General features: G+C 38.4%; 2 protein-coding genes across 7 annotated transcripts in view; one reads left to right on the top strand and one right to left on the bottom strand.

The window, feature by feature from the left end:
* LAS1L (LAS1 like ribosome biogenesis factor) overlaps window positions 1-4059 on the top strand; it is a 28414-nt gene extending 24355 nt beyond the window's left edge. Inside the window, exon 13 of the mRNA XM_055817906.1 lies at window positions 3654-4059. Coding sequence (XP_055673881.1) covers window positions 3654-3744 — 91 coding nt within the window. The 3' untranslated portion in view covers window positions 3745-4059. The remainder of the gene's footprint in view (window positions 1-3653) is intronic.
* A 3154-nt stretch (window positions 4060-7213) lies between these two features.
* Window positions 7214-19991, bottom strand: part of ZC3H12B (zinc finger CCCH-type containing 12B) — a 35075-nt gene continuing 22297 nt past the window's right edge. For 3 of the 6 annotated variants that reach the window (XM_055818278.1, XM_055818279.1, XM_055818280.1), the window contains exons 2-6: window positions 18327-19098; window positions 14951-15090; window positions 13962-14196; window positions 13763-13869; window positions 7214-13196 (exon numbers count right to left, since the gene is read on the bottom strand). In XM_055818278.1, the coding sequence (XP_055674253.1) occupies window positions 11776-13196; window positions 13763-13869; window positions 13962-14196; window positions 14951-15090; window positions 18327-18937 (2514 nt within the window). In that variant the 5' untranslated portion in view covers window positions 18938-19098 and the 3' untranslated portion in view covers window positions 7214-11775. Of the gene's footprint in view, window positions 13197-13762; window positions 13870-13961; window positions 14197-14950; window positions 15091-18326; window positions 19969-19991 lie in introns of those variants that run through there. The other 3 variants (XM_055818281.1, XM_055818282.1, XM_005229161.4) reach the window with 3 other exon arrangements.

Raw genomic sequence — 19991 nt, forward strand, 5'->3', positions numbered from 1 at the left:
CTGTATTGCTGTGACAGCTCACCAGTATCATTGGAAGATACTTCATGAAGCCCTAACAGTCATCCTTTGAAGTTAAAAGAATATATTCAACACTTGGCTTTCTGCATTTGTCTCCATCTTTTCCTGTCATCCGGTCTGGGAGTTGCTGCTTGTAATTGCTGCTGTTCTTTCCTTCTGGGAAGGTGCTTCTGTTTTGCACTCCGTGGGTCTTTTGCACTGCCTGAAAGTTAAATGCAGTGGCATAATTGGCAATAAAAAATGTGATTTCCGTGGTGTCCTTTGGTGAAGCGAGTTTATAACCTTACCATCTTCACTCCTGCTCTTTCTAAAAGAAACCAGCACAAGGATTGTGAGATACTGCTGTTTAGCAGTTTCAAGTTATTAGCACAGCCTCAGCAGGTTTGAAAACTCAAGTTTCTGTTAACTGGGGCTTTGATCCTGAGCCACAGCATTTTGGCATTGCCCAGTGACCTTTTCAGAGCTGCAGCTAGTAATTTAAGCTGCAGGTCTGACCTCAGTAAAGAAACACAGGTTGTCATGGAACTAATGGTAGCATTCTATAAAGCTTTAGTCAGTTCACCTCCATTACTAGATGAAGCTTACCCATTTAAACCATCCTACTGAAGGCATTTTAATGGGGTCATTATTTCACCCTTTGAAGGCAAAGGAACCTGAATGCTGTAAGCTATCAAATCAGTTTAATCACATACACAATGGGAGATGGGCTTATATGTATTTTAATCCAAGGAACACTTCAGAATATGAGTGAATGGCAGTTACTTGCTTAAACACTTGATAGGATAACTCTCTTAATCAGTGATTCTTTACCTGTAGTTGATGGGCCCAATCTAGTAGCTTCTAAAAAAAAATGTGAATAACAGTGACAGTCATGCAGCCTGAGGTGTTATGTTGGGAAGAGCTCTTGCACATACTCCTCTATTTTAATATTCTCAGAGTTGTCTTCAGATTAGCTTCCAGTTCCAAACCTTCCAAAGACCAAGGTTCCCATTCTCCACCCTCTTCGTCATCTTCCCTGGGACTAGTCTGCTCTTGCCAGTTCAGGCCTGCTGAGAAGGTATTGTTTCTGCCTGATTCATCCAATTGAAATGTAAAAGTAGCATCTCAGAGATAGCTAGGTAATGAAAAAGAAACTGTCCTTTCCTACTGCTCCTCTTTCTGACAGTCCAATTACTTGATAAAGTCCTTGGTTCCAGCACTTCTGCAAGAGGTTAAATCCTTTTGGAGTTCTCTTGAATGGTGTCAGTCACTGACAAGACCTGTGCTTTTGAGCACTGTGTGAGTTTCCCCTCAAACTGTGAAGAGAGCAGGTAACTCTGTCTTCTGGTAGTTTTATCATCCCCAAAAGAAGAGTAAAGATATACTGGAAGCAAAAAACCCCTTTTGATTCAGCAGAAGAGACCTTTGGTATCAGCCAGCTATGAATCATGTTTCTTGCAACACGTTCCATGTTGGGAATAAGGCAAATTCCTGAAATTTGCATATCTACTTCTAGTCTGGAGAGCCCCAGCTCTCTCACTGTAGTCACAAGCGATAGAATGCTTGATCTCAGAGACTTTAAAGCCATTTGACTTGATGTTTGGGTAGGTGGGTTCATTGATAAGAATAAGGAGCTGCAGCAGAATTCTAATTGGCTGCAGTAATCAATACCAATTGGCACCTAGTCAGCAGGCTTTGGCAAGAGATGGGTGGGGCTTTCTTAATGTAATCCTTATTGGCTTGGTTGGTTTTTCTGTGCGTGGTAGCTGATATCATCATTATGGAGGCTGTAATTAAGTACATACGGAGTAGTGTGATTCACTGTTCTGGCTTGTTCATAAGCTGCGACTTGAAATCAGCTGTAGCATGTGCCCATTTTGACTTGTGTGTTGTAGGCTTCAGGTGTTCTACAATCCCAGTATATTTCTTGGAGTGGTTTCTAATGATTCATACCTAATGATTCCGAGTTGTGCTCTACAAAGGAATTCCTCTAGAAACTAGAAAAACTGGTTAGTTTTTCAGTGTATAGTTTGAAGTTGTATAAATAACATTTTCCAAACATTTCAGTCTTGTTTGGAGGAATTATTTTCTGTCTTCATATGTTTTTTTGGCTTTGTTTTAGTGTGAGACATAAATTTCTGTGATGCTTGGATACTTTGGAAAAGCTTGCCCTTCCTTCCTCCCTAGTCCCAAAAGATTGTTCTTCGGTGGGTTTTCTGATCTATGCTGTGTGTATTGACAAAGTTTCTGTTTAGCGTTGCTGGGGCAACCTCTGAAGCTTTGAATAGCTGCTGTCATCCTCAGGCAGGTGGTTTGGTTTTTGTGATAAGCATATGTGCTTTTTGTTTACTCCCAGTGTCAGTTTTACCTGACAACAGGAGCAGATTTGGCAAATAATGACCACTTGGAGAGTTTTCTGAGGGTGGAGTCACTGACATGAAATTGCTGTAGTGATTGCATCAAGTGCTTACACTGACATTTCAAAATGGGATTCATCACTAAATGGTCATGGATGATGACTGGGTTTTGTTGTCCTAAGGATGAGATGCATAAGCAAGTAGATGAAAGGGATGGTTAATACATGCTGAAGGGTAAAGACAGTGAGTAGGCATGAAATATATTCCTGTCTTGGAGGATGCTAGATTGTAGCTAGGAGTACATGAGCTTTCCTTGGGCATAAGGAATAGAGAAGGTGAAAAAAGTGCACAAGACAACCAGATTTTCCCTTTTTCTTCTTCACGTCAGATACCAGGTTTCAAGTGGATCCTTTAAAGATTTGTTTTATTGATAAAATGTAGCTTTCACCTTCACCATTCTCATAAAACAAGTGAAAATGATCTACTTAACAACACGGTAGTGATTCAAGTTCCTTCAAGCAGTAAAACTTCGGGTAGGGACAGGTTTATGTATGTTCTCCAACTGTTCTTTGAGCCTTGTGTTTTGACAGTGCCTTATTCTGGGTACAGTATATAAAATCCTACTTGTTCCATGGCTCCCTAACGCAGCATACCAAGTAAACGGGTTGTAGTTTGGGGGATCTCCTGGGGCTCAGCCCTAACTGGGCAACTTCCGCAATGAAAAGGGATTTTACGCCTGTTTGAGTGAGCTACCTTCTAAAATTAGAAAGTACTTGGCATGCTGGGGATGTCACCAAACAACAGCTTCCTTTGAAGTCTCTGTTAATGCACTAGTTCCTGTGCTGCCTTCCTGAAGCTGTAGGAGCCGCTGGTTTCCATGTGCAGAAGGTATAGATGAAGTAACATTTGTAACTCCTGACAGAGTGTTTTCATGTCCACCACTGGCTGTGTTAGCATTTCACCTGACCAGCTTGTGTGGCTGGCTGCAAAGGACAGACAAAGCTTCAGCTGGAAATTGGTCCTTGGTTATTTCTGAAGTCACATCTCCTTCGCCATTGTTAGTTACTGGTAACCTTTGTGCTTTGGTACCTTCGGCACCTCGGGGGCTGTTGCCTTTCTTGAAGTAACTAAGGACGTTCCTTCCAGCAGCTAAACATTCAGAGCCAAGAATGAGAAATGGCATTTTGTTTTGGAAACAAAACTTGCTAACAAGTTTAAAGTGCTATCAAAGTTACTTTGGTGATGTAAGCTTCTGAATCAGCTCTCTGCTTATGTGCTTTATTTCTCTTCCTCTTACAGCTCTGCAGAATTGAATATTCCTGCAACAGGGGGATTGTTATGGACCCAGAATGACTTCCATAAAATAAAAAGTGGCCTTCAGCTTTTCTAAGACAGCAGAGTGCTCTGCAACGTTCAGTTTTGCACAAGAGAAGTGGCATGGAAGAACTGGTAATGGTAATGAGGAAATAGCTGCTCCAGGATATATTTTTTTTGGTAAAGATTTACTGATTTTTACCACATAAACCCAATACTTTATAGAGATGGTGTGTTTTAAGTTCCATGTGTAGTAACCATTGTCTTGCTTAACCATCATCTGAACGTTTAGCTCTAGCTGACGTTTACCAAATCCAGTTGAGTACTTTGGAATCCCTCAGTGTTCTGTAATTTCTTCCGTTGTTAATAAATACAGACGACTGAAGGCAAACCTCCTTTCTGGATCTGTTTTTCCTTTTCACTCAGGTATTCTGGAAACTGCCCTCTGGCCCCTGTTAGCCAGACCACTGAGCCCTTCCTATTTCAGTTGACGCTAATACTGTCCTGTATGAGTTTGCGTGATTTTGCCAGGATAATACTGTGCTACAGTTTTCATCTAACTAGGATTTCACACGAGTGCATAAATATCTTTGAAAAAAAATTTTTTCACCATTTTTTTCAAATTATAATCTTGAGACCACTGCTGCCTCTTTTTATTTAAAGTTTTCTGCTTGATGTTGTTTCTATTCCTGATTTTGCTGAGGCTGTTAACTAATACGGTGGTCATTGCTGAGAGCTAGTGTGAATACTGCAGAAATGGACTTGAGTGCCTTGTTGGAAAGTTGTTGAGGAAAAGGACTGCCAGCTGGTTTTGCCTAAATTAATTTTTCTTTACCTGTCTCAAAGGTTCTTGGAACTTGGAGGCTTCTGCAATTACCTGTCAAAAATCAGGGGTTTAAGCATACATTTATTGCAGGACTCCTCAGTAAGAACTTGTTGGAGTGCATCTGTGAGAGGGTAAGACAGAGCCTCCTTCTGAGTCAGTCTAATAATTTGCAACAGGAACATGTCATGTGGCATGTGAAATGGGATGGTTTTGGTTCTTTAGAGTTACTGCTGACATTAGGTGCTAATGTTCTGTAGAAAGAGACACAAAATGGGACTTAGAGCTTTACCTGTACATTGGATAGGATTGAATTACAAGTTCAGAACAGCAACTTCATGGATGCTTTGGGCTGGCTCTCAAGTAAAGACTTAGCTAGAGGTCCATAATCTGAGTATTATTTCTTTGTTCTAATTTTTTGTCATCCTGTTCTACTGAAGTTACCCTTTACCAGATAGCCAAAAAGTGTTTAAAATGGAAGATACTTTGTATATTTCCTTCTCTAAAAACAAGCAGTACTAATGCAAAAGAAAACAAACTTCTCTTTCTGTTAGGAGGGATTTTTTTCATGTAAGCCCTTCCCCTTCTCTTGTATCTTTAGAAATTTCTCCTTTTGCCCTAGAGTTCCTCAAGCTTATTTAGGAAACTTTGAGTGAAGGGGATTTGTTTTTTTATTACTGTATTTGGTAGAGTATGAAATTACTTAAATTACTGTTTGGTACTTCTGAGGTCTATCAATGCAAACAAGCCTAACTTCAAAAAGGAAAGCGTGAGGCTAGCAAATGCCATGCTGTATGTAACCTTCTCCTTGGTCAAGGGTTACTTGGTAAAATAATATGCTACTATCGTTTCTTTGTCAGCTGTAGTTACTGCCCTGTGTATCTGCTGTCACCCCACCTAGTGAATTACAGGATAAAAATACTGGCCTTTGATCTAATTGCAGTTAAATAAAATAGTTAAATCCAGTGCTGTGGATGACTTGTAGAAAAGCACAAAACTGCTAGGTGCTTTAAAAAAAGAATACCAAGACTTAAGGAGAAGCCATAGTAATGGCATGAATTTTAAACAAAGTGTTACTGGTGGGGGCAGGGGGGAGCAGGCTTGAAACAAGGCAGGGCAGGGAGGGGGAAGTTGGGAATGGCTAGAGAAAAGAAACATAACTGGTTTGATTTTTAAAAAGTGAAGTCGGGGCTTCTACTACAACAGAAGTGTAAATCCCAGACAATTATGTATTGCCTTGTTGAAGATTATGAAACTTGGTGTTTGTTTGATCTGATTAACTCACAGGAGGAACAATTTTGTAGCTGCTTTCCCAAATATCTGGGAAATGGCAACATTACTATGAATAATACATAATAAATGCATAGATAACCGTAACATTTAAAGCCAGCCAGTTCAAATAACTTAAAAATCAAGTAAAGTTACCGTATTGGCCACTGCTGAGGTCTGTCGACACAAACACAACAGTTCAAAAAGGAAAAGATGATGCTGGCAAAACACTGCACTACATACAATTTTTTTCACTCTTTGGTAGTTTACTTTGTAAAATTTGGGTTCAACATGCTAATTACTTTCTTTGCTAGAAGCATATTCAGGGTGGGGATAGGGAAGGCAATGTTGATGTGTGCCAAAATTACTTTTCCCTTTGCCTTGGGCAGAACTTTTTGAGAGTCTTTTCTCCCTGTAAATTAATCTCTGCAGACAGATTGCTGCTGATTGAAAAAGCATCTCCAAAGGGAAGCTATAGAAAGGTTTACAGACAGAAGCTGCGACTATATGGAATAAATCACACAAATGGGAATTGCTGAGGAAGTTAAGGCCCGCGTGCACTGCTTTTGTGGCCCAGGACCCCCTTTGACCTTTACAACTTTTTGAATTTCTTTTCAATGTGATTGGACAGAGTCTTGGAACCTTATTAGGATAATTATTAGGATAATCCTGGCTAATCGAGTCTTTAAGTCTGTTTTCTCATTCCCAAAGGCACCCACTCAGACAAGGACTTCAGCTCTTCCCAGGCCTTAAAGTCTTGGGGAGACAACTGGAACAGTAAGAATACCCTACACAATCTAGTACTTGTTTTCAGGAATGGTAAACTTGAGGATGTAAATTAAGCACAAAAGGCCTGGGATTAGGAAAATGCAACTTTGTAATACAGGTGTTTTATTGGTTTTGTGCTGTCTTCCGAATCACCTGGTTCCTGGCCATTGTGAGAGCAAACACAGCGAGAAGTTAAATACAGATAGAGAAGATCTTTGTGTATCATTTTCTTTCCTTTTGTTAGCTTTACACACCCACCCCCCCCCTCCCCCCCCCCTCCCCCCCCCCAAGTTAAAGCAGTTTGAGTCAAAGCAATGGTAATAAATGACATTATATCGCCTCCCCCATCACAGGGGAAGTGATTGTTTAAATAGCAGAAGCAAATCTGTGTAATACAGAGAGTGACAAAGCATGTAATTCTGAGGAGACAGCGGGCCCTAAATAGTACTTTTCCCTCTGCTTTTTAAAAGAAAAGCAAAACTCTTGTCCTGTTCCTTCACAGATTTAAGCACAGGTGGAAAATCTGGGCATTATGTGTGATTTCAGAATCTAGGTATTTTTCAGTACATCAGCTAAAAATACTGACAAAAAATTTGGACAGACTACAACAGTTGTTTTGGACAAAGCAGTTTTTTGGGGCTTTCACCTAAAGAGGGTTACAAAATAAAAAGCTAGAAACAAATAATCCAATGGCTTTCAGTTTTATTAAATAAGCAAAAATTTTTATATATATAAAGTATAACTTTTCATATTATTAAATAATTGTGCAAACCTTTCACACAGCAGGGTGGGGGGTCTATAGGTAATAGCCTATATTTCTTTTAGATTCTTCTCTCAGTTCTTTTAATACGTTTACAAACTTTAAATACCACAGACCAAAATCACAAGATACTGTATAATGGCTCTTCCAAGGCTAATCAAACACTGGCATGAGAATAATTTAAGTTGAAATATTGCAAGAAATACAGGTAGTAAGGGCTCTGTCACACAGACAAGCTCTGCTCTGGGTACAAGAGGAGCAGTAAAGCTGAATGCTCTCCATAGACATAATAGTGACAGATGGTGAATAATATTTCAGCTCTTTGGAGCAAAGTCTCACAGAAATGGCGCATGTTCCTTCTCTTTAGCATAGCATTTTTATAGTAAAAATATGTCCCTTGAAATGTTCCTGCCTGTGATCTGACATATGTCACAGTTATAGGCATGTCACCAAGTATTTTTTAACTGAATTATCTGGACAGATTCTTTGTGTGTTCTGACTTCATCATTAAGAATTTCAAAAAGCCAAAATTCACAACTTGAGGCAAACTGGCCATTAAAAGTACGTAGAGGGGAACTCACCTACACAGATATTTTGGTTTTGTTATGAGGATCCTTCTCCTTGTTCTAAGCAACATACCCACACCTTCTATTTTCAAGTTTACAGTTACAGCATTTTTACAAAAGCTAAACAGACTCATGCTAGTGAATGAATTACATGCAGCCGCATCTACAACAGTGCACACATTACTACAGAGATTTACGAATACCACATACAGGTTTAACATCCATTTTCACTCATTTTGTCATTAAGACTTACATTATATTTGGGTCAACCAAAAAAACCCAAAGAGATTTATAAAATATTACAACAATTAAACAGTAATGTTTAATTCTACAAATGAATAAAGCCAACTACTGCAGCTCAACACGACAACAACAGGACTAACAGTAGTGAAGCTATCTATTTGTACAATTTAATATATTACTGACATGTAATTCTTACCAAAAAAAATTAAATAACTTAGACTGACATCCCATAAAGCATTTGATTTTTGATTCATGAATTTAAAAGTTATACACTCAAGTGACAAATTACGTGAAAGTAATATAGCTAAAGATGAAAGATCAGTAAATCGGAACTCCTGGAGAACACTCCGGCCACAGTAAAGCACTAAAGTCTACTGCCTAACTCTTGCTGATTGCAGTAAGCCAGGATTTTACCTCCCTGCTTTTTTTTTTCTTTTCTCATCTAGAATTGCAATTTCATGGATTTTATTAAAATATAGTTTCTAGAACTGTTCTCTTACAGTTTTAAAAACATTTAAATACCATGCTCTCAAAAAGAGCATTTATACAAAGTCTTATATTTACAATATAGACAGTTATGATCAGGTGTTAATAAGATCAACTCTTCCATGTAAGAAGAAATCTAAGCTTATGCGCTGAAGATTAGTGAACGTGTCAGTGTTTTGAATTGGCTTGTAAACATATCTGAAAACAGATGTAGATGACTGAATTATCACTCGAAGTAGCTGATTAGGAAAGACTACATCACATACAAAAGTTTCATTACCTCTAAGGAGGACTAAACGAGCACAAAATTTGCAGATTATTTCCACAAGGCTACGCTGCCCATTCTGTCACTCTGTGCATGGTGGATGCTAACAGCTTCTGCAAAAAAAGACAATTTGCCTTCAAAGTGCCTTAGGGAAATAAGTATGTTGGGTTTGTATTGGCACAGCATTCCCATTGTTTAAAAAGGAATTATCAGGAAGACAAAAGTTAGTGAAAATTAAAATGACTAGACAAATCCTACAAAAATGAGTATCTCCATAATCCAGCCAATACTCCACACAGAAATTTCTGCTCAGTTCTCCACTTTAGAAAACATCAAAACCACCTACTAAACCTCTCTTAAAATAGCTTATCATAATTGGGGGGAAAAGGGAACAAACACTTTTCTACATACAAATATTTAATTCCATGCAAGATGGAAAACATGAGTGCACAATAAACTTCATTTTATACCTAAATAATTTATAAATTAATTCATTAAGAATAAAGCAGGGACTATAGCAATTATATTGGTACATTTTAAACACATGCAGATGAGTTAACAGCAACATTTTCACATAATGTTTAGTGCAAGAATGTATCTGCTTAATAAATAGACTAAAGGTAACTATGTAATGCTTTGAGGCGTACACACAGTATCTGTGCACATAATAAACTGGTTCTGAAAAGTTGTTCTTGTTTGTCTATAAACTACAAGTGCCCATTTTAAATAAAAAAGATCCATAATTACTCATGGGCTACTTCCCTGTGACACATGGTGTCACAAATATTGTGGTGAAAATGTAATACTGAAGTTAATCTAGAGATTTTTTTTTTTTATACACAGTTTTTATACAATCAAGAAAAAGAGATACAATTTGTATCAACAAACAAAAGGTCATTTCTGGTTATTTGAGGCATTGCTCTCAGCTGCTTATACCATGCAAGAGAAGAGAATAAGAATTAATTGCAAATTAAAAATATAAAATGCTGGTTAGTAAGAAACATTTCTGAAAACTGTCAAGAGTCAAATCTGTTTTCCCCAACTATTATAAATGTTTGAAGACTTTATTTTTTTCCTATTAATAGAGGCAATAACCAACTAATTAAAACTTGGTTTTTTTCAATGCCAAGTATAAATGCAGAATCACCTTCAAGTTAACTCATTTTAAATACATAATGACATGGTCATTATATATGTTACCTGTACCTACACAAGAGTATTTATCCTGTGTGAAATTATACAGTTATCAAATATCAGTAAATTAACGGCAGTTGCACCTGTAATTGTAATTTGTTGTTGGTTTGGGGGTTTGGCAGGGGGTGGGGGGTGGGGGGGGATGGTATGACAGGAACATACTTTGCATGTGATAAAGAGCCCACAAGATATTTTGAATCAAATCAACCATTACAGTAACACAAGTGGAAGAAATGGTATAACTTTGTTCCTCAGACAAACAGATATCTAGAAAGCAGCATGCAAGCCATTATCAAAACACCAGAAACAACCCTGACTGCAGCCTCACGTTCCGTGTGTTTCACAGTAAGAAACATTTAGGCAGTGTCACACCTTCTCATGAAGAAACAAAAGGCCATAAACCAGGCCTTCTCAACTTTCATGAAAAAAACTACAGTAGAAGTCAACAAGTCCTAGCTCGAGATGTATCGAGTTAGTAATGGTTCGAAATGTCGAAATATACAATGGATTCAAAAAAGGGCGTCCAGTCAGTGCAGCTTAAAAAACAATAAATGTCTCTTTTGGAGACATTTAGCTACAAAGGTTCCCCACCCTGAGCAAGATACCAGTTGCACAAACAATGCCACATAAAATTGTCTCACCTGTTGAAACAGGAACTCTAAAAGCCTTCATGAGGCAAATGCACACCTTTGCGTGGAGCTGAAGAGCAAAAAACCAGGCCAGCTTTGCCACAAACCCGAACTAGAGCATCTCTTTTCAAGAAGCAGCCTTGCCCCTCCACCCCCTTCTTAAGCTGATCTTGTACAGCCACCATGAATGTTAGGCTCACTCCAGCACCATCCTTGCCCCCAGAGGAAGGGCTGTAGTTACTGATGAACTTCCATGTTAACATCCAGTTTCTGCTGCTTCAGGTTGAGTAATCCAATTTACATAAAGCTGACAATTTACTCTCAGCTTGTCTAGTCATCTGGGTCAGCAGCTGCTTACTGCACAGTTGAGAGGCGATTCTGAAGAGAGAAGCTACAGTTAAACTTCTTTTAGTTTATTGAATGGCGCTCATGCCTTCGCACTCCTTAATGTTTTGGTCCTAATTTAATAAAGTATTTGGCTTCTGTTGGATTGAGCCAACATACTGGACAAGGTAATAAGATACTCAAGCTCTTGGGGAACAGTTTTGAATTCCAACAACAATATCGACATTCAAAAGCTGAAATCAGTTTTTCCTTTTACAAATTGAGTATTTTAATTTTTGTCAAGTTTACTTTTTCTTCAATATTTAGTATGCCAGTAGGGAGTGTCAAATAACAAAGCTGAAACCCTGAAAGTCATCTGGGTGTGTGTAGAGCATACTTTTAAAGGCCGATTAGGTATTTATAAGCAAATTGAAAGTGTACACTAATACATGCAATATAATTGCTAACAATAATTTTGTAGTAACAGCTTTGAGACACCGAACGTGACATTGTAGTTCTTGATGAGCTATCCATGCAGCAAGGTATGCATTTCCTATAAAATACTATTAAAAATCCCTATATTTAAAATCTTAAAATTTACAATACAATCAACTCTTATATAGTGCTTCAGCATATATATGATTGCTACTGTGTACAGAATTTGATACTATCTTAGTAGAAAATATTTAGAATAGATTGGCCCCTTCCTTCTTCATTTAAGTTTTCCTCCAGGTCCTATATGCTGTATAATTTCATTTATCCAAAAGAGGCTGTAATGAGTTAACGCCCTGTTCTTAATTTGGCAACAATCATAGCTGCCAGCTGTTGTGCATCTGTCATGTGGGGATTCTTTTCCATCACAGAAAGGACAATGCTTGGAGGGAAAATATTGCAGAGGTTCTTGTACGTTTGATACTGGTGTTCTGGGATGATATGAGGTTCCCGTGGCTCACCACATATCCCAATCCAGGGATTCCTCCAGAGTTGCTCCATCTTCTCAGGCATGCTTCTTACCATTACAGGTTCGTAACACGGCTGCATGAGGTTGTTACTCAGTGGATATGAGTGGTAAGTGTAAGAGTCTGATGCACATGGTAACGGATCCCAACTAGCATGCTGCTCTCGACAGAGAGGTGGTCTTCGCTGCCTTGTAGGGTTACTTTCATAAAGCCGTGAGTCAGAAATGCTGTCCATTCTTGTCATGACCAAGGCACGGCTTGGTTGTGCAGTTGATGGATGAACATTTTGAGGCACAGGGTATTCTCCTGGACAACTGGACCGTGCTCCAACAACCGGATGCTGGGCATGTAGGCCTAAGTGGGAAACTGACTGTTTGCGAAGGGATTGCTTAGGCTCTTCAGTTCCATAACTCTGAACTCTATTTAAGGCTTCATGGTAACCATGGGAAAAAGGCTGAAGACGATTTTGCGATGGCAGTCTGTGGAGCTTCACATTGTCTTCTGGACTGGCATCTGCTACACCCAGATACAAGTCATTGTAAGAGGAATAAGAATCATTACTTGTATGGCTTAAGCAACTGTCAGGACAGGGGCTTGAGTTTCTAGAATACATCCCCTGGTCCATATCAGCCCCATAATAATCTGTGTTACGGATACTACTTATGCTCAAGTTGGAGAAATCACTGAGTAAGGAATAATAGCCATGGTCCCCCAATGATTCATATTTGGGATACTGGTCAGTATAGCTAACTGAGGTGCCATGGCTATTGGTGACTAGTATAGGAGGATATTGCACACTGGACATATGTTCCAGTGAGGATTTCTGATGCATGAACTGTGAGGAACCTGGCACCGGACTGCTTGCAGAACGAGTATTTAATGCACCAGCTGCATGGCTTTTTGGTGGAGGGAGCGTTGGTACACTTAATGCAGAAACCAGAGACGGGACAGAGCTGGCCTCGGACTTCCGGGCTACTGATAACTTTTCCTCAGGCTCCACAGCTACTGATCTAATGCTTGGATCTGACTGACGTTTTGGGGCAATGCGTTTCACTTCAGAACTGATTTCTCCTTTGGAGCTGGATGGCCCTGTGCCACATTTGGCCAAGGCTCCCTCACTCATAGTTTTCACAGCAGATAATTTGGCACTTATTCGAAGCTCATCCGCTACTGACCTTTGAGGCTGGTTTGCCCGTTCTGGGTGGTAATATTTACATTTGTGCCCATAGGTGCACTTTTTACCTGGAAGAAAAGTGTTTTCAGGTTAAATAAACGAAAAACTAATCAATAGCACCAGTTGCTATCTTTTTTCTTTATATCGTTTACCACTTCTTAATAATAATATTTCTATATTAACCCCCTAAAGAATAATGATATATATACAGGCAGTTGCAGACTCTGCTACCAGTATCCACATATATCACTGCATCAGGGGCCAGACATATCACTTTTCTTCCTACTGGCTCACGATTTCAATACTGACAACATACTCAATGCTATAAAAACAAAACAGCTCTAACACTGTTTGGATAGTTATGAATCTTCTTCCTTGAATACAAACCAGAAGAAAATAGCAAAAAGCTGTTATTATCCACAAGATAATCTGGTAACCCTTAATTTTCTGCTACATTGGTTTTATTAATATTTTATTAATACGAAGAGTATAGAAATGGGTATAGTGCTTGGATGGCAACACAAAAAATGGCCTTTCCCCTCCCCCCTCCCCCCCAAGTAATGACAAGACGTTAATTAATTGCTTGCTTCACCTACCTTTGAATACAACAAATCAATCTGACTTAGGCACTTACCATAAGGACACGGTTGTTTCTTATGTTCAGGAATAACTGGCCTTTTCCTTAAGAAATTTTCAAGGCTCGGCCCATGGCGTCCTAAAGGATCATCAGGAGGCATAAATCTAAGGGGAAGAGAATGAAATGTGAATTTCAGTTTTTACTGAGGATTCTGAATTAGCAAATTCCCTTACTTTTTTTTAAGAAAACATCATACTTGTCATTCACAAAAGAATACATTAGCAGCCGCTCCTCAATGAACTTCTTCCATTCTGGTTTTTCATTTTGAAGGTCCCGGTAGTTGTCATTTGATACAATGATGCCATCTGAGTCAAAAGCAAGTTTTACTATGAATCGATCATCATAGCAAACTACTCTTCTTCCCTGAACTCTTCGAGATGGAGTGAAAACAAGAATTTTTTCTTTCTCCAATTTACGTAAGATTTCTTGATCTGTAAAATAATTTTATTTGAGCAGTTTTTTAAAAAAGTTTTAAAAGAAAGAAATGCAGCCTTTGAAATATGAAACTTCTTGCCCTCTTTTTTGACACAGTATTTTGTAATTATGTTCATATACAGCCCCCATTATCATTAAAAAATACATAGTTGCAGAGTGCCATTTTATTTCCGAGCTTTCAAAGCAGTGGGTAAATATCCAATATTTAAGCTTCATAACCACTCTGCTCCATGAACCTTTACCTGGTCTTCTTGAAAACATCAAGAACTCAGTTGTTACTATATTACAGTAACTTTCTTGTTAGCCCAGAGTAAAACGTATAGTACTTTCTATGGGTAAAAACACATGCTGCCTCTTCAGTGTTCAAGATAATCCTACTAAATGAGTCCCTGGCCTGATTCTACCTATTTCATACTCACCCGGCAACTAAGAATCAGTTCTTATATGCTTAGCAATGTTTGCTAATGGGAAAATTATGACTATTTCTCAAAAGCATTGAAATGATCCAATGATGTTACAAAAAACCAGCATCATTTATAGGTGCAGACACTTAAATGCTGATTTCCTCACCAGTGAAATTGCTCTGTTTTCAAATGAACAGAGTGTAACATCATCATGCAACATCACATGCACAGCCCAGTATGTGGCACCCATCAGAATGATTACATGCTTGTGTCTTAATGCAATACTTTTGTTTTCTCTTCCCCCCTCTTTTTGACCAAGGAGTCAAAGAAAATCTTGATCTGTTACCTGTAATTGGTGCATCAGGTCGAGACTGTTCTTTTCTCCATGCTGGTACAAACACAGTGATATCTTTATGTCCTTTTTCCAGAAACCAATCAACAGCTAGTTGAATTCCTCGACAGGAAAATCCTTCTTTATTCCCATGGCTGAAGAACATGAAAACAAAAGTTTTAGAAACAGCAAGGAGAAAAGTTACATTTGGTTTTGGGTTTTATTGCTGCGGTGGTTTGGGATGGGTTTTTTTTTTTATTTCTTCTAAAGCTGCCATGGTCTAAGGATATAAGGGAAACAAAGTCTGTAAAGACAGTAAACCTCTTTACTAGACCAGCCTACGTAACTGGACAACAACAATTGTCCAGAGCTATTCAGCTGTCAGATTACAGCAACACTGCTACTTGAATCTCTAGAAAACAATGAAATGCCTTTATTCCAAAAGCAAAAACAAATGCATCTGAAATTTTTCCACTTTTTCATTTTATTAGCTCAGCTACTGAAAAATACCACTTTCCCCAACAAATTGAGCTTACCTGAAATAGTACTATAATAAGTTATCAGTAACAAAAAAGGAATGAATTAACAATGCTGGCTGTCATGGGTGATAGGTGCTTTTAAACATCTAGATTAAGAAATTATGTTTCCCTAATACTAAATGTTCTGCATTTTTAATTAGGGCTTTTGAAGGGAAAGAAGTAACTCAGAGTTGTTTAAGCCCTGCCTCCAGCAAAAATTTCTTTTCTGAAACATAGGAGTCTCTGAAACAGCACACAATTCATATAAAGGGGTTTAATTTTTCCAATGGCCCAAGAAGTTTCTGCAAAGGAAAAAAGGTAAACCTTAATTATGAATCTTATTCAGTCTCTATTTGCATCATCAATAATTGCAGTATTTTTTAAGCATGAGAAGTCTGTAACGCTTGTACTTTCCAGATATTCTCAGTTTGTAGAGCAGACGCTGCATAATTAAGATATTTGCATCTTATTAAAATAGTCTTTAGCATTATTCTATGGATGATTGTTCAAAATTTTACTTCAATGTTGTTATTATTATTATTATAAAACATCATCACAGATTACTGGACCACAGCAAAATGCACGCTCTTCCTGTGCTCAAAATGTTACATAAAGTAAAACTGAAACAGACCAAAGGCACACAGATCTAATACCATCTGCACATCTGCATAACTAAGGATCACCAGCATAGTCCAAATCCTTGCAACTTACATAATTAATACAGAAGCCACATATTGCTAAAGCATTTTTCTTTAGATTTTTATACATTTTAAATTTTAGAGAATTTAATATCCTTTTAAATTTTCAGATGCATACGCCTTTTGTTAAGAGTTGGACTTGATGACCCTTATGGGCCCCTTCCAACCTGAGATACTCTATGATTCTATATTTCAAAATTCTAAACACAGCACCAGTTCTAAGCTACACAATAGTAAGAGTACACACACTCTTTTCTCCAGTTCCTGCCACATTATGCTCAGGAGGAACTCAAGTAGTACAGAGACTGCAAATTCAACAAGCAGGGAAAAAAAGGAAAGAAAAAAGTTAAATCAAATATTGGTGTTGTTGCTTTACAGAAACATCTGTAAATGGATTGGTGCAATGTGGTTATGTTGCGATACGGCAGTGAAAATTCTTATATATGAAATATTCTTATAGAATTTGGAAGGGTCTGTGCATTTGAAAACTCAAGAGTGCTCCACACACCTATAAAAGTCTGAATTTTCTTAATACATTGAAAAAAAATTAATAGAATCACAGAATGGTTTGGGTTGTAATGGACCTTAAAGATCATCTAGTTTCAACCCCCTGCCACTAGAGCAAGTTGCTCAAAGCTCCATCCAACCTAGCCTTGAACACTTCCAGGGATGGGGCATAAATCTTATGACAGATTCTCTTAGAGCAGAAAGCTGGTACTAAAAGGAAATCTATTGTGCAAACAATACCTGAAGAAATCTCGTTATCACCAATCACTAAACAGGCTGATTAAAGAACTCCCTCATAGAAAAATCATACTTTCTTGATGATAAATCATTGGCTAGCTGAATTGTGTGCTCTACAAACATGCTTGAAAGCAGCATGGGGAGATACCTTGAGTTAGCGTTGATGCAAGCAACCAAGCACACGTGTACATACATCTGAAATTACAAGCACCATAGCGGTGTGAGTCAGCAAGTTTAGCTCGTTCGTATCCCTCTACTGACACAGCTAAATTCTGAGCAGGCTTGATCCGCAGGAGATCAAACACCCTGAAGTCCACTGCATGTCATTTTGGAAAGAACCAAGTTTTCCTCGCCTATCTGGCTGCCTCTGGACATTAAAGAAAAATAATTTTCAACATTGTTCCAAGACTTCAACAAATTAAACCAAACCCATCCACACAAAAGCACACTACAGCTAGATCGCTAAAACAAAAGGTTTGAGGGAAGAACTTGGTTTCAAAAGGTGGGGAGGGGAATTGGAATATGAATGACATATAAAGGGCTATAGGCATAAATAAAAGCCTGGACTAAAGAGTCCATTAAAAAAGATGTATTATCAGCGTAAATATACTACATGACTAAAATTACTTTGCCATTGTAGTGAAAATTTATTAAACTGATTAATGTTTATTACAAAGTTTTTGTCTTAAATTAGGAATTGTTTAACTTAGACAGGGAGCTCAAGGACAACTGTAATGAGCGGGTGATGTTTGTCCTGAGCCCCCTGAACAAGCAAGGTAGGGCAGGACCATCCAGACAATAAATACTGTGTGCAGTTGTGTCATGATGTAGTGGCAGCTCCACCACACCCAGGCAGTCTGGCCAACGTCCCTGGCGTGTGTGAACCTTACAGATCATGAGATAGTGCACACCTGCACTTAGCCTAAACTTAAATTTTACATACACTGGGTGTGTAACCTATTTTTGTTCTTCACTGAGTATAAAGGTGGGCAAGCTCCAGGACTGAGCCAGAAGCCTCACCTACAGGTGGATGCACCACATAGGAATTTCCCCAGTTATCAAGGGACTCCTGGCACCAGCTGCAACAGGGCTCCCAACTAAAGGGTGGGCCTGGGTGATGTTAAGGTGTGAACTGGTGATGTCTCCTTTTCTTAGTCTCTGTAACGCTTTGCAGCAATGATCTAATCCTTTGCTCCTATTGTTCTTTTATCATATTGTGCACAATAGCTAGTACTGTTTCCTTTTATCACATTGCATGCTACTTTCCTTTATTATATTGTAATACAATAAACTGCATTTATTTTTATATTTTATGTAGAATTAATTTTTGCTTTGTATCCAGTCAATCAGCAACACAGCTATCAATATTGATTTTTCTCATAAATATTTTAGTGATTTATTCTTTGCAAAAATAGTGACAGGGAGATCTACCTCATAGCCACATTGCTTCCATCAATGACAATTGGTCTCAAGTTATCACTGTTATCCACAACTTCATCTTCAAGTGACAATTCAGGGCTTGCTATTTCCTTTGTACAAGGACCTCTTGGCACGAGAGTACTAGTGGCACTGCTGGCACTGCTTTGTCCCTCTGATTCACTTTTGTTGCCAAGTCTCACAAGCTCTGCGAGAACATCGTTGATAAGCGCATCTGCTCCCAGTTTATTCAGTACCGCCTGGATCTGATCTCCTGCATACCCAAGCTTTAAAGCAAAATCCATTTTAGCTTGGTATTCCTTGTCCAAATTTGTTTTGCATTCATCTAGCTTCAAGTCTTGTGTGATACTGCTCTGTGAAAAACTTGGGCGATCCAAACAAGGAGACCGACAGAGCGGCCGATGTGGTTTAGTGGAAACCTCCTTTTCTCTCCACTGAGTATTGCTGCAGCTGCTTCTGAAGTATGGTTGCTCAGGTTCGCTTTCTGAGCTCGTCCATTCCTCTGATTCAGCACTGCATTCCCCAGCATCTTGTTCCACATTTCTGTCTTCTCTGGAGTGCCTCTTCTCCATTTTCAGCTTCCCTATCATAGACCAGGCCGTCATCACGTTCAGCTTCCAGCCAGAGAGCTTAGTTCTTCATTTCCAAAGCCACCTGGAACTCATACTCAATTGCATTGTGTTGGCCAATTAAAAGTTTACACAAGGCTGGAGTTAATTTGCCTTGCTTACTATGTTCTGGCATAAACGCCACCAACATGAAGTCCCTAAAAGAAAAAAAAAAAGAAAGAAGAAGAAATAATTTTAAAAAATTAGCTTTTGACAAATTCTGCTAAATACTCAACTAAAATGATTTTGTTTACAAATCAGTAGAGGTCTCTAGTCATTCACATTTCTGTGTAAAAGTTGATCACAATGAAGCATATAATTATGTTGTCTCTTTAATCACAAATTACCCTCTCTCTTTCCCTCCCTCAGTTACTCTACATACAAAAAAAAAAAAAAAAAAAGTATACTTCCCACACAATAAACTTATAGCTGGAATTTATGGAGTGTCTCAGGAATATTTAAAGATAATAAAACAGAAAAGGGTGACCCAACACTTTCACTAGAAACCTCTCTGTACAGCCTTCTACTGCAGGAACAGCCTGTCTACATCAGGAACAACTGTGTGGAGTTCCAGTGTGCATAAAATTTAACACAAACCATTTCAGCCTCTTTTAGTAAGGGTTTACTATCAGAACTGACATGGTAAGTTTACTGCAAGCTGGCTGCTAGACATGTAAAGGTCAGTAACAAAACACACAAAGGTTCTACACAACAATCATCTTGTGCCCTGTTTACTGTACCTACTAAACTGAAAATTCCAAAATCAAGGATGGATATTACTACGTTTTATCAGAAAGTCAGGATAGACTTTCTAGTCTTATACCAGAAGCAAAATTGTTCAAGGAATTCTAATGAGAGGTGTGACAAATGAAAAGATTCAAGTGACTTGTAAAGGGCTGAACACACATCACAGAGCCTTTGAAAAACAGTTTTTAAAAGGAACTGCACCTACAGCAGTGCACGTTTTAGATAAAATGGTAAACTAAGACCTAGATATAAATACAGGTAACTGGAGAAAATTGATTAGCAAAGTAATTAACTAGAGGCCTAC

The sequence above is a fragment of the Falco peregrinus genome, chromosome 13 (assembly GCF_023634155.1).
Source record: "Falco peregrinus isolate bFalPer1 chromosome 13, bFalPer1.pri, whole genome shotgun sequence".
NCBI classification, from domain to species: Eukaryota; Metazoa; Chordata; class Aves; order Falconiformes; family Falconidae; genus Falco; species Falco peregrinus.